At 33.8% G+C, this 14544-nt stretch overlaps 1 protein-coding gene across 1 annotated transcript in view; it reads left to right on the top strand.

Annotated features, from left to right (window-relative positions):
- Nucleotides 1-6805, top strand: part of LOC131849327 (spherulin-2A-like) — a 254387-nt gene extending 247582 nt beyond the window's left edge. Inside the window, exon 2 of the mRNA XM_059199370.1 lies at nucleotides 5902-6805. Within this exon, the coding sequence (XP_059055353.1) occupies nucleotides 5909-6805 (897 nt within the window). The 5' untranslated portion in view covers nucleotides 5902-5908. The remainder of the gene's footprint in view (nucleotides 1-5901) is intronic.
- The last annotated feature ends 7739 nt before the right edge of the window (nucleotides 6806-14544 follow it).

Below are 14544 nucleotides of genomic sequence, written 5' to 3' on the forward strand. Positions count from 1 at the left end.
GTTTCTTGCTTATTCTTCTTGTAATGAGACAGCTTTCCAAATGAGCGGTAGATTTAAAAATTGTTGACTATTCAAAAGTGCTTAAATTAAGTTCATTTGAATAAATGATTTTCTATTCTTATATTCTATTCTATTCTTAATAGTATTTAATACTTAAATATTGTAAAACGGAATACTGTATTTTATGTCTACGTTAAAATAATATAATATATAATCTATAATAATCTCAGGACAATTCACAAAGCGCCATCTAGACCCAAGTTAAGCTAGCTAAAGCTTGTGTTATGGGTATTAGACAACTGATACAAATACATAGATATTTTTTTTTGGAAATATATACATATTGTACATAGAAAATACCCAGACCGATACAAACAATCATATTCATAAATAAACAGGTATATAAACAGGTACCTACTTAGTTCTTCTTCTTCTTCGTTTCAACGGCAACCAAATACATATATTTTAATACATTTTCCCCAGAACGCTGCGACAACCCTTGCGCACTCCGTCGCATCCCTTAGGTCCCCCCTTGTGCAGACTGCTGGGCACAAAGGACAAGCCAGCCATAAACTGGTGTGCCATATTTGGGATGGCGCTCCGCAGTCACACGCCTCCCTTGAAGCGGACATTTACCGGTTGTACCTGCAGCGGCCCATCTGGGTTCGTAGTCTGTTGAGCGATTTCCAAATGGGCCATTGCAGGTCGCTACCTGTGGGCAGGTGCTCGATTGGTTGAATAAAGTCCAAAGGAGCAGGATGATTTAACTTCCATAAGTCTACTTTGGCTTTATGTGGGTCGTTGGTCAAGGCACTTGTCCCTCTTAAACCACCACTTACTTAGTAATTTGATAAGAGAGAACAGAGTTTTATAGGTTAGTAGAAATATAGTAATGACGACCTCGGTGGTCTAGCGGTCTAGCACACCGCTTTACGTCCGATGGTCGCGGGTGCGATTCCTCGCACGACACAAATATTTGTATCCATTAGTATGATTGTTTGTATCGGTCTGGATGTTTTCTATGTATAATATGTCTGTATTTAGGAAACAAAATATGTATCTATGTATTTGTATCAGTTATCTAGTGCCCATAACACAAGCTTCAGCTAGCTTATCTTGGGACTAGATGGCGCTGTGTGAATTATCCTGATATGATTATTATGTTTTGCTTTCTCAGCCTATTTTCTGGGTTTTGACGCTTTCTACACCACACTCTCAAAACCTTGCAGTGTGTGTGTATGTTTCTCATAAATGCGCGTTACCGCGTTTGAAGCGTATGTGTGTGTATATTGAGAACCTTTTAATGTACGTGATAGGTGTTTATTATTATTATTATTTATGTTGTCCTTTGACTTTAGATGTAGTTTTAATGTTGTGTAATTCGAATGGTAAACAAGTTGATGCTGGTGATATAGTACTGTTTATATCAGGGGTAAGGGTTCTTCTTCTTTTTCTTTCAGCATATATAGTGTCCACTGATGGACATAATGCTCTTGCATAATAACTAAAGTATACTGTCTGTGGCGTGTCTTGTCCAGGTGTTCTGTTAATTGCCTGATATCATCTAATTGGCAGTTGGTCTGCACGCTTCTGCTTCCCATCCTAGGTCGCCACATTAAGGATCTGTAGGGGTAAGGGGATTGTTAGTAATGAGGGCCGATGAGCCCTTGCTAGCAATGTACCATGTCAGGTCGACCTCCACGCGGTTCCTCCTGGAAACCATCATGATAAATTCCTAGTGAACTTGTCTCGATGGGCTAACTGAACTGATGTCATATTCATCTAATCATCTTCCACTGGTGCCCCGCCAGCGCAAACCGCTAGCGCAGGTGGGTGCACCATTCCATTATCATCCATAAAAAAATAGGAACATCACGTTATCATGTTTTGTACGTGATTATTTTCAAGCTTTCCCACTCTGTGAGACCAAGATGTCATTCAAATGTCACTCCAAACTTACGGAGGGACTTGTGCGACTGATATGACGGATACTATTTTTAGTCTGAGGGCACCGCTTTTGTAAATCGGCTCAGGCCGTCGTAATTTCGATCCCGTTTGAATTCGCGTTCTATCTCTTGGGAAGAAGAAGTACCTCGGTAAATAGATATACATACATATAGTGTACCCTCTGAGTGACTCTAAGCTTGTTCATGAGGCCCATATATAGCGACCATCTAAATATATATAACTCAAAAGTGACTGACATAGTGATCTATCAACGCACAGCCCAAACCACTGGACGGATCGGGCTGAAATTTGGCGTGCAAATAGATGTTATGACGTAGGCATCTGCTAAGAAAGGATTTTGATTAATTCTACCCCCAAAGGGATAAAATTGGGGATGAATATGAAACTTTGTCAATTTTAAACCGATCGGGCTGAGACTTTGCATGCTTAAAGCTACTATGCCGTAGGCATCCCCTAAGAAAGGATTTTGATAAGGGGATAAATTAACGCGAGCGAAGCCGCGAGCAAAAGCTAGTCTTAGTATAAAAAATTACGTTATCTATCATTGTAATATCACATGTTCCATTCCACATATTGCAGACTCCTTAAGGCTATATAAATCAACCTAAACATATATCATTATGAGAATTACATACGAACAAAATGGCGTTAGGATACTTTGTAAGGTTCTGGGTTATTTGAATTGTGGAATGTACGGGAAACTCTGACACTGTCTTCATTTCGTCGTGAAAATTAAATTCACTTGAGACAATTTGAATGATGTCATTTGTATGTACTTGTGGATATAAATTTGTTACAAGATTGTTATGTTTTGACGGCCTCTGTGGTTTAGCGGTTTAGCAGACCGCTTTACTTACAATGGTCGCGGATTCGATTCCTCGCACAGTACAAATATTTGTATCCAAAAGTATGAAAATTTGTACGATACAAATATATATGAGACCGATGTCTGGGTGTCTGGGTGATTTCTATATATATTATGTATGTGTTTATAAAAAATATATCTAAATATTTTTTAATTTTAGGTTGTAGTTGTATAATTAAGTTATGTAAATGATATAATTAGTTAATAACTCAATTAATTAATTTAATTAGTATCCGTAACATGTATTATTATTGTTTATTAAATAGCTAAGTGAAATATAAAATTATGTCATTACATTACGAATACCCACAAATATATCAGTGTGTGTATTTATATCAGTTGTCTAGCACCCATAACAAGCTCTGCGTACATGTGTGTGTATACTAGATGGCGCTGTGTGAATTGTCCTGAGATATTACATTATTACTCAAATGAGAAACGTGCATGGCAATAGTAGTTCATGCACGTGATTTTCATTCAATGTAATAGACACCTATGTTAGTACATACTGTAAATAAACTGGCATTAAAAAAAAAGAGTTTCTTGCTAGTTCTTCTCAATTATAGATAGATAGATATATCGTTTATTTGTTTGTCACTAATCACACACAACATGTTCATAAGAATAGACAATACATAATACGACATAAGATTTATAAAATTGTGTTATTATGTGTGATCTGTAGCGATACAAAAAGGTCGATGCTCAGCGTGGAACATTGTTCAGGGAACAAAACACTGATTTTCAGCTTCAACCCATTTGAGGGTGAAAATAATAGTTAAAATAAATATAAAATAAAAAGAGCAATATTATTGGTGATTGTCTGTGCGGTGTGTGTATAATAAAAATAATGTAAATAGTTCACAGTATAATTTGATATAATATTAACTGTAAGGAGAAGGATTAAACGAAAAAAAAAGAAAATATTAATAAGAGTACCATAGAAAAATATTAAAAATCATTACTTGAGATTGCAACCGCTAGCCAAGAAATTTCCGTGGAATGCCTAAAATTTGTTTTTTTATAAAATATTCTTTGTGATGTTTTTTTAAAACTGTGTACGGTAGTAACATTATATATATACATATATATATGAAAGCATCATAGTAACATATTGACGATACAAAGTGATATGATATGTATATGGTATATTTAGGTATGTATTTTATTCATATTTATATATATTGTATGTATTTGTATATGTATGTTTACATGTACTTACGTTTAGTAAATATATATTATTTATGACATAGGTATTATTTTTCTTATTGATTACATTTGCACCGCCTACAAACTATGCACAACCTGTGGTTGACTGGTAGAAAATGCCGTAAGGCGTTAAGTCCTCCATATGTACTTTTACCTTGGTATTTTGTGCATTGAAGTTATATAAATAAATAAATATATAGCTGCTATATTTTCCATCCAACCCCTGTATTAGTCGGGTATATATTATTGAAATATACGATTTTGCCTTTTCCTCTATATGTCTATATATGTATGGTAAGGATTAAACGAAAAAATTGAACAATTGAATCTGTATACCGAACTGAACGGTCAGAAAAGATATTAACAAAAAAGCATAAAGTTCATAAGCGGCTATAATGTGTCCTACATGAATAAATGACTTCCGATTTGACTTGATATTTTTAATGAGCTGGTCGCGAAGCGCGGAGCGATTAGAGATAAGATTGCACTCTTTGTGACCATATATCGAAAGGGCTTGATGGGCCTTTATTTATCAATACGAAAAAAATCCGATCGGTCAAGACTGAGTTTTTAAGAATAAACGCGCTCCGCCTAAAATGTAACCTGGTGTGTAAACAACGCAATGGCGACAAACCTAGTATAAAACAAAGTCGCTGTCGCTGTCTGTCCATATGTATGCTTAAGTCTTTAAAACTACGCAACGAATTTTGAAGCGGATTTTTTAATAGATAGAGTGATTCACGAGAAAGGTTTATATATGGTAGTATGTCGTAAATGTTTACTCTGTGTTATCCGCTTAGATTTATGTATGTATGTGTATTATTTTATTATATATGAAGGTATCCGCTGAAAACCAGCGTCGTGGCACCCCGTCACGACATATGCTGAGCGGAGACCTATTTAACTGTAATTATATATATAAAAATGTAATATATAAAATTAAAAATTATTTTCAGTGTACCAAATAAACAATTTTCTTTCTTTCTTTGTTATATAATACATGTACATCCGTGCGAAGCCGGGGCGTGTAGTTAGTTTTATAACACCAAAATAGTGCTGGCTTCAGCGATGCATTTATTAATTATAAATTATTGAAATCATCAAATTTCTAATTGCTAATCATATTTGGACCGAGTTTCAAATTACATGAGATAATAGCTACATATACAAAAAACACTAAACTATTGTATACCTAACAAATCAATATAAGCATAAACTGAATTAATAATACTGCAGTGCTCCTCAAGATCTCGTTGGAATTATAAGTAATGTAAGTAATACTAAGTACTTACTAAATTACAAAGTAAATTTAAGTATATTATTTTTTTTATATTAAATTTATATATATTTTTCCTATCTATTATGTCGTGTACAGTCAGTGTTAATTTTAATTAGTTACACATATTTCAATAAAGTAAAGGCAATTTAAAAATATGAAATATATATTTTGTTTAAGATATACAGTTATATATACATGATACATATATATTTATATAATTAAATATTTAAAAACAGTGAAAATTTTATTTTTTTATTCGTTACTCTTTGTAATATTTTTTTTAATATTTTCTAAAGCATTTATTAATGTAATATTACAATTTCAATATTTTTTTTTACTTGTCATTTATTAATTTTCTACTTTTTTCTACCGTCACAAAGGTACTTTTGATTTTTATGATCGTTACTAAATCTACAACGTCTCGATTTTGACGTAACTTTTTATTTAGTAACTTGTTATTTTTTTTTGTAATGATTTAAATTAGTATTTTGTTAATAAAAATCTGTTAATTACAAACATTTTTTCATACAAAATAATGGAATTGTGTTGCCATTTTTTTAAGTTTCACATTCTGTTTCAGATACAACATGGCTGGGTATTTACTTCTGCTTTTACCCTCGCTAGTACTGGCGAAAATTGACATCGAGCTGGAGGGGACCTTCGCTGAAGGTGATGCCTCGCAGATGAAGGTATACACTTCTGGCAGAGACATCGAAATCATCTCTGACATGGAGCGTAAGACCTTCGACATAGAAGATAACAATTTGAAGAACTGCGTCAACACTTTCTTCGGAGCTCGTCCCAATGACGCATTTGTACGTAGCCCTACACCATGGAATGACCTCTACCAGACATACAGCTGGAATGAGGTGGCTCGCACTTTAGTGCCCAGGAACGGGCGGGTGATGAGCATCTCTTCCCAACCTACTATAGTCGTGCATCAGACTTTTGAAAATAACAGCACGATACCAGGAACTTTCAATGTTGGTATATCGCAAACTGTCGAAAATACCGTTGCATCAGCTTGGACGACTGGTGGCGAATTATCCATAGGTCAAGAAATTAGATACGGCTTCAAAATCGGCCACAAAACTACTGGAGGTGCTCTATCCTTCACTTATACCTCTTCGTACGGCAAAAGTGTAGAACATTCGCAGAGCGTTCTTCTAGGAACATCATCAGGCATGAATGTCCTGTTAGAACCGGGTCAGTCTGTCGTCAGTCAACTGCACGCTACTAGAGGCTCTATCAAAATAGAGGTTGAGTATGCTGCTTCGTTATCTGGTAGTACTGCTGTCAATTACTCTAAGAAGTATAAGGGTCATCACTTCTGGGGTCTCAACATAAGGAATGTGATGTCCAGCTGTCGATTAAGTAACTCAAAGGTTACTACTGAGGTCATTGAAATAGGTTTCTATGCAAATTCGAAAATAGTGGTCAATGATAGACGATCGGGCAAGAAGATCGTTGAGCTCGATGTTTAAATGTATGTTCATTTGTTTTCTTGTTTCCCGTTTATGAATGCAATTATACAGTAACAGTAAGAAATAATAAATGTTTTATTTTTCCCTCACATACATATATTTTTTTTTATATTTATAGTAATTTTAGTAAAATTATTACTTATTTTTGTTAATAAGTATAGGAATATTAAATATACTTATTAACAAAATTAAAATATAACTAAAATCTATATATTAAATATTCAAAGATATAATTATTATTTTATTAGTGTATACATAATTACATACAAAGCTTACTATAAAATTGAAGAATTCGTTAACGATAATAATGTTTTTATAGAAAAACTTTAAATCTATAGCACTGACAATATTATCTGATTACATTAATAATGAGTGCGTAGCGACTTCTATGTTGATTATCGCATGTCTCTTACTTGTTATACTGTAATTATTTATATAAAAAAAAACATCTATTAAAAAGAGCAACACACAAGTTTCTTGCTCATTCTTCTTGTGATGAATCTGCATTCCGAATGAGTGGTAGAATCAAAATATGACTATTCAAAAGTGCTTGTAATGAGTTTATTTGAATAAAGATTATTTCTATTTCTATTTCTACATATATTTTTTTCTCTGAATATAAACAGCATAAAATTCAATATCATAAAATCGTGCATAAAATAATATCATTCACAATTATTCATTCATATTTATCATTCAATAATATCACAAATCGTTAATTCTGTTCGTTCAATTTGCTGACTTAACAACAATTTTTATATATAGTACTATTTTTATTTGACTGGAATTTCAAATAAATTGACGGTCTGGTGGTAACTGGTAATCATCACCATCATCATTACATAGCATAAAACAAAGTCGCTGTCGCTGTCTATCCCTATGTATGCTTAAATCTTTAATACTACACAACTGATTTTGAAGACGTTTTTTTAATAGATAGAGTGATTCAAGAGGAAGGTTTGATGGAGATATTCAGTGGATTACACATATAGAGCAGTAAATATAATTTATTTTCGTTCCGATCAGTTGCACGTTACATGTCAACTGTTACTTAGCAACATGATTACATATTTTAAATGAGATTGATTAGACTTTTTCTTCTAAAATTAATGTGCCTAATAAGGTTTATATATGTAATACATGTACACCCGTGCGAAGCCAGGGCGAGTAGCTAGTTAAACATAAAGGGTGCCACAGACACGAGGGTATCATCCCCCTCCAATCGATTCTTCATCCAATTTCAAACTTTGTTGTTTTTGAATAGTATATTAATAGTAGAATTGAAATGAATATTGTTATTGCCAATAGGTAAAAAGTAGTTAAACACGGCACAAATAAAAATAAATCGAAATCGTATATCAATTAAGAACAATATCGATTAAGATAACGATCCTACGTGTTAGGCTCTGTGGCGCGCACAGTGACGTACAGTCAGCACAAACATTTTATATATTTACCATCATACGTTGTTTAATCATTTTTCTTGCAAAAAATATATATAAGTACAACTTATCTTAGTTGTCTAAGTAATATTATAAATACGAAAGTTTGTGAGTATGGATAAATGGATGGGTGGATTTTTGTTACTCTTTCACGCAAAAGTACTGAAAGGATTTTGATGATATAGATCAGAATAACAGGTAGCTATAAATTTCATGCGAGTGTAATCTCGGGCAGACTCGAGTGAAACCTCAAATCCTTTCAGTAGTTTTTGTGACAAAGAGTTACAAACATTCATCTTACAAACTTTCGCGTATATAATTAGCGGTGAATGTAATAATCATAATCGTCAAAACCAAAATATAATTCATGTAGGATATTATAGCTATTTATGAACGAAATAATTCATTTTCAGACAATGGACTATGATAGTCCATTTTGTTAGTAATCATACATAGGTTAAGTAAATGTATCTAAAAATATAGGTGCCACGTGTCTGATATGTCACTGTGTGGTGACGCGACATGTCATATGTCACACTTGGACTATGTATTCCTATACATAGTCCAAGTGTGACATGGACTATGTATAGGTGGGATGTATTTCTGCACTGTCACCATACACAAATTTTCTTGTCACCAGTATAAAATGCTGAAAAAATACAGCACCGACTAAGTAAATAAATTTATGAGTTCGGACAAGACTGTCGAAACGGCAGTTAAATGGGTCATTAATTAGTGTGTGCTATTCGGACGATATCCTTGGGATGGGAGAGATGAGCTGGAAAAATGTACGCCTGTCTGTCTGTCATAAAATTTGTAGCCTATGTGTTATTCTGAAGTACAAGCTATATCATTGTAAAGTTTCATCCAAATCCCTTCAGTAGTTTTTGTGTGAAAGAGTAAAGATCCATACTCACAAAATTTCGCTTTAGTAAGATTAGCTTACTTCTCATCAAAACCGAAATCAAATTCATTTATTCATGTAGAATATTTTAGCCGCTTATGAACGAAATAATTTATTGTCAGACAGCACAGTCCATTTTGTTAATAACAATTACTTAACCATAATGAAATAATTGTAAGTAAGTAAAGTAAGTTAAAATAGTATATTTCTAGATTATTAATATTATTGTAATTTGTATAGTACTGTTTTTACTTGTTTTAATTTTGTTTTTTTTATGACCTATAAATATTATTAATGTATGTATTGCATACGTTTATTCCTTGATGAGTGCATTGGTATTATACTGTAATACTCACTGAGAGCATGTCATGTTATAAATAAATGAAAAATACAGACGGCATGTGTATCGTATTTCACAGAGTATACATAGTCACAAGACTATGTATTCCTATACATAGTCCAAGTGTGACATACACCGTATATTCCCGCACCGTCACCATACACAGATTTTCTTGTCACCAGTATAAAATGCTGAAAAAATACAGCACCGACTAAGTTAATAAATTTATGAGTTCGGACAAGACCGTCGAAACAGCAGTTAAATGGGTCATTAATTAGTGTGTGCCATTCCGGGGATATCCTTGGGGATGGGAGAGACGAGCTGGAAAAATGTACGCCTGTCTCGTTTCATTTAGCCGACTGCCGAAGAAAGATGGTAATGTTTTCTGCACGTATATATTTAATTGATCGTTAGATTCGTCTCAATTATCTAAGTTGTACGTTGATTTGGTCGCAGGTTCAATCCACGCACAATACAAAAGTATATATTAGTATATCTATTTTTATTAGTCTTTACTAATTATGTACATGTAAATATATATATGCCACAATTTTTTTTTTATTTCAGTTAATTTATAAATTATATTTATAAATTTATATTTATATAAATATAATTTTAAAATACAGTATCAGCTTGTTTATTAAAATAATTAGAATTAGTAAAAGCAGATAATAAAATAGATAATATTCTTTAGTTTATATTTATTATATACCAGCTGTACTCGCGACTTTGTCCGCGTGGAATATAATATAACTTTACTTTTCTAAAATATATGAATATTTCTAAATTAAAAGTAGCCTAATTTACTCCTTATTACATCAGCTACCTGCCAATAAAAACCGTCAAAATCGGTCTAGCCATTTCAGAGATTAGCTGGAACAAACAAACAGACAGACAGACAGACAAAAATTGTAAAAAAATATTATTTATTTTTATGTACCGTATTTATATTCATATGCATGTAGTAAAAAACGGTTATTTCAATATTACAAACAGACACTCCAATTTTATTTATATGTATAGATATATTTAGAAAAAAAGTATGTTTGTATGTTTATCAGTTGTATATTATCCAAAGTACAGTAACAGCTAGTTTGTTATATTAATTAAAATGGGTAAGAAATTTAACTGTTATTTTCTGCCACTCTTCTTTTATGCATTTTAAATTCAAATCATAAATTGAGAATTAATCATATTTTTTAAACAAATAAAGACATTATTTAAATCAATAAACTAATATTTAACTACAAGAAAGAAACTTAGTTAATTACAAAAATTGCTCATACTTGCGCAATAATTAAACAGAATAAACTTGCATGGTAGCAACACATAGTATCAGGTAGAGTCATCAATTCCATCAACGAAATTAACTAACTTATTGCAAAAAATTAACTATTGCAGTTTTGCGAATATAACACCTATTGACCTACAACTGGTTGAACGAACTACCTACTACCACATGAGGTTTTTTTTATTTATTTTTTTTTAATTAAATTTATTTGTTTCTCGACTGTTTTTTATTGTCCCATTTTTTTTTGTATTATAAATATATTATGTAGTACTTCAGCCGCGATTTGATACGGCCAAAGTTTTCATTGTATAATGTGTTCCTCTGGAGGGGATGTTAAATTATCGTACCACCACATGTGGTTGACGAACTTTGTTTCTATGCAGTTGAATATAATCATAGATAACTTTCAGGTATAGGGGGAAGGTGATAGGTAGTAATGTGGACTGATGATCCCATTACTAGCAATGTACCATGTCAGGTTGACTTCCACGCAGTTCCCCCTGGAAACCATCGTAATAAATTCCTGGTGAATTTGTTACGATGGGCTAACTGACTTGACCTCATGTTCATCTTATCATCCTCCACTGGTGCCCCGCCAGCGTAAATCGTTAGCGCAGGCGGGTGCATCATTACATTATCATCCGCAAAAAAAAACTTTCAGGTATACTTATGAACGCTATGGCAAGTGAAATGACAAATGACGATCCACCAGATGGAAAGGGTCGATATTTATTTTTTAATAATAATGTGGATTTTTTAACGGTTGATAATGGAATGGTACCCCGATCTGCCTAGTTTACCCTGGTGGGGCACCAGAAGAGGATGATCATGAGGTCAGGGCAGTGACCCAGCAGATGGAAAGGGTCAATATTTATTTTTTAATAATAACGTGGATTTTTAGCGGTTGATAATGGAATGGTGCCCCGATCTGCCTAGTTTACCCTGGTGGGGCACCAGAAGAGGATTATCATGAGGTCAGGCCTGTGACCCACCAGATGGAAAGGGTCAATATTTATTTTTTTAATAATATGGATTGTGCTAGTGGTTGATAATGGAACGGTGCCCCGGTCTGCTCGGTATACGCTGGTGGTGCACCAGTGGATGATGATCAGGTGAGAGAGGTATATCTGATGACTTTACAAAGCCTACCTCTGTGTTTTTTAAGATTTTATATTTAGATTTTTAAGATTTTAAAGTGTAATTTAAACCTTCCTTTATTGTATCTCTCTCTATGTTTTTTTTAAAAGAATACAATATAAATCTTTAAGGCTCCAATACAATTGACGCCCTCGGTGGTCTAGTGGTTGAACTCACCGCCTCACTTCCGACGGTCGTGAGTTCGATTCCTCGCACAAATATTAAATACACCACGATATCCATGAGTATGCTTGTTTGTATAGACGTAGGTGTTTTCTAAGTATATTATGAATGTATTTACAAAAAAAGTATTTATATCAGTTATCTAGTACTCATTACTACTCATGACACAAACTCTGCTTAAATTGGGACTAGATGACGCTGTGTTAATTGTCCAGGGTTATTATAATTACTAAACGTTTATATTTAAACTATTATTACTTAACTACACATATATTCTGATTTTATTAAAGAAAATAAGACTTCTACGTAGACGTTTTAAAAGACAGTTAAAAACACATAAATATAACTGGACTAGTACAATTTGATGTTAACAACAGAGCTAAGAGGAGGCTCCAGGGAGCAAACTAACCGGTTGTAACTGCATTAAACCGGATAATAATGTAAATTACATCCGGGTGGCGGATCCAATATAATTAACAGGTAATGAACTGTATTGACTCAGGGACAATGTCAATGTTTGGTTGGATGACTATTGTGGTTCAGAAATAGTATATAGTATATATAGTATAGTGGTATAGTATAGTGGTAATAATCTTTATTCAAATAAACTTAATATAAGCACTTTTGAATAGTATTTTTTTATTTTACCGCTTATTCAGAACGCAGACTTATTACAGGATGAACGGGAAAGAAACGATTTTGATTAATACTACCCCCAAGGGGATAAAATAGGGGGTGAAAGTTTGTATGAAACTTTGTCAATTTTAAACCGATCGGGCTGAGACTTTGCATGAATAAAGCTACTATGACGTAGGCATCCTCTAAGAAAGGATTTTGATAAATTCCGCCATTCCAAGGGGATAAATTAACGAGAGTGAAGCAGCGGACAAAAGCTTGTAAGATATATTGAAATGTGTACAGTCTTAAACAAAAAAACTTGAATAACTTTATAATTTAAATTAAACGAATAATCGGCCAGACGGCCGCTACTATAGATTAACTTTTTATTCTAATTTACGCATAGCTGCGGTTTACAGCTAGTTAAGTATTAAAATCTGTCATATTAGTCGGTAAGTATCTTTTTATCGGGTTTAACTCGGCCAGTCTTCCGGGACTCGAACTCAACAAACACAAACAAGAATATGTCGCAGTCAGCTAAGAAAGTCGGACATTTCGTGAAACGTCTTCTACTAAATTGCTTCTAATCGCCTTGGAGTATCTCTGCACTCTCTAAGGTTAGCCGCTATTATCATTAAGCCCGCCTATTGTATAAAAATTTCAATAAAGTTTAAATAAATAAATAAATTATTGACTTAGATTAGTACAAGTTCGATATTGTAACGAGATTTGATTTTTAATGAAATACTACTTACTCGCTCCGGCTTCGCACGGGTGTACATGTATTATATATATAAACCTTCCTCTCGAATCACTCTATCTATTAAAAAAGACCGCTTCAAAATCCGTTGCGTAGTTTTAAAGATTTAAGCATACATAGGGACGGACAGACAGCGATAGCGACTTTGTGTGTGAATGAATTTTCTCTGTTTTTGCAACATTTTTCATTGACGCTCCGCTCCTGTTTGTCATAGCTTAATGTTATATACCTTCATTTTTAGATGAGCTATATATCTTGAGATAGATCAACAAGACTGTCTTCACCTGTGTAATATTATTATAAAAAGCTAGGACGTATATTGATAGCAACGTACCGTGTCAGGTCGACCTCCACGCGTTCATAATAACAAATAATAATAAAAACTCTATTGTGTTTAATTGGCTTTTATGAGCTAATTTGACCCGCCATAAATGCCCACTGGTGCCCCATCAGTATATAATAACAGCCCAAGTGGGTGCAACGTATTATTATTCATAAAAAAATAAAAGGTATTTTCTGGAAATGCCTGAACTGGGATACGAACAGCAACATAAAGTGCATCGCATCTGCTTGATGCACCTGCGGGTGTCGACCTGTACTATCACTTTTTATTACAAAACCGGTCGTTGTGTGGACTGAGTTATGCCACATGAAATACCGACTACATTAAATCGAATAAAAATATCCTTATTCATGTAGGTCTATTACAGACTCTTATGATATGTCTAACCTACTGTCAGTTCAGAGTGCTTTCGAGCTCAGAAGAAGCTAAGCTGTTAATAGTTTCAAATGCACTTGAATTGAAGGGCAAATGATTTTTTTTTTCTGACTAATCTAAAGCTGTTGGCCGCAGCTGACCGTTACAGCTTCACCGGACGATAGCGGGCGAGTGTAGATGGCACTCCAAACCAAAGGAAGGACTTATGGAGCGGCTGAAAGGCAACTCCTGCGTGACGGATACGACTTTAATCTGAGGTCTGATGTTCAAAACCCTAGCGGTGCCTGAGGGCACCGCTAGGGTCGTAACTTCGATCCCCGTTTGAATTGGCCGGGGGATCTATCGG

The sequence above is a fragment of the Achroia grisella genome, unplaced genomic scaffold (assembly GCF_030625045.1).
Source record: "Achroia grisella isolate CSIRO2021 unplaced genomic scaffold, CSIRO_AGI_Agris_v1 utg1107, whole genome shotgun sequence".
NCBI lineage: Eukaryota > Metazoa > Arthropoda > Insecta > Lepidoptera > Pyralidae > Achroia > Achroia grisella.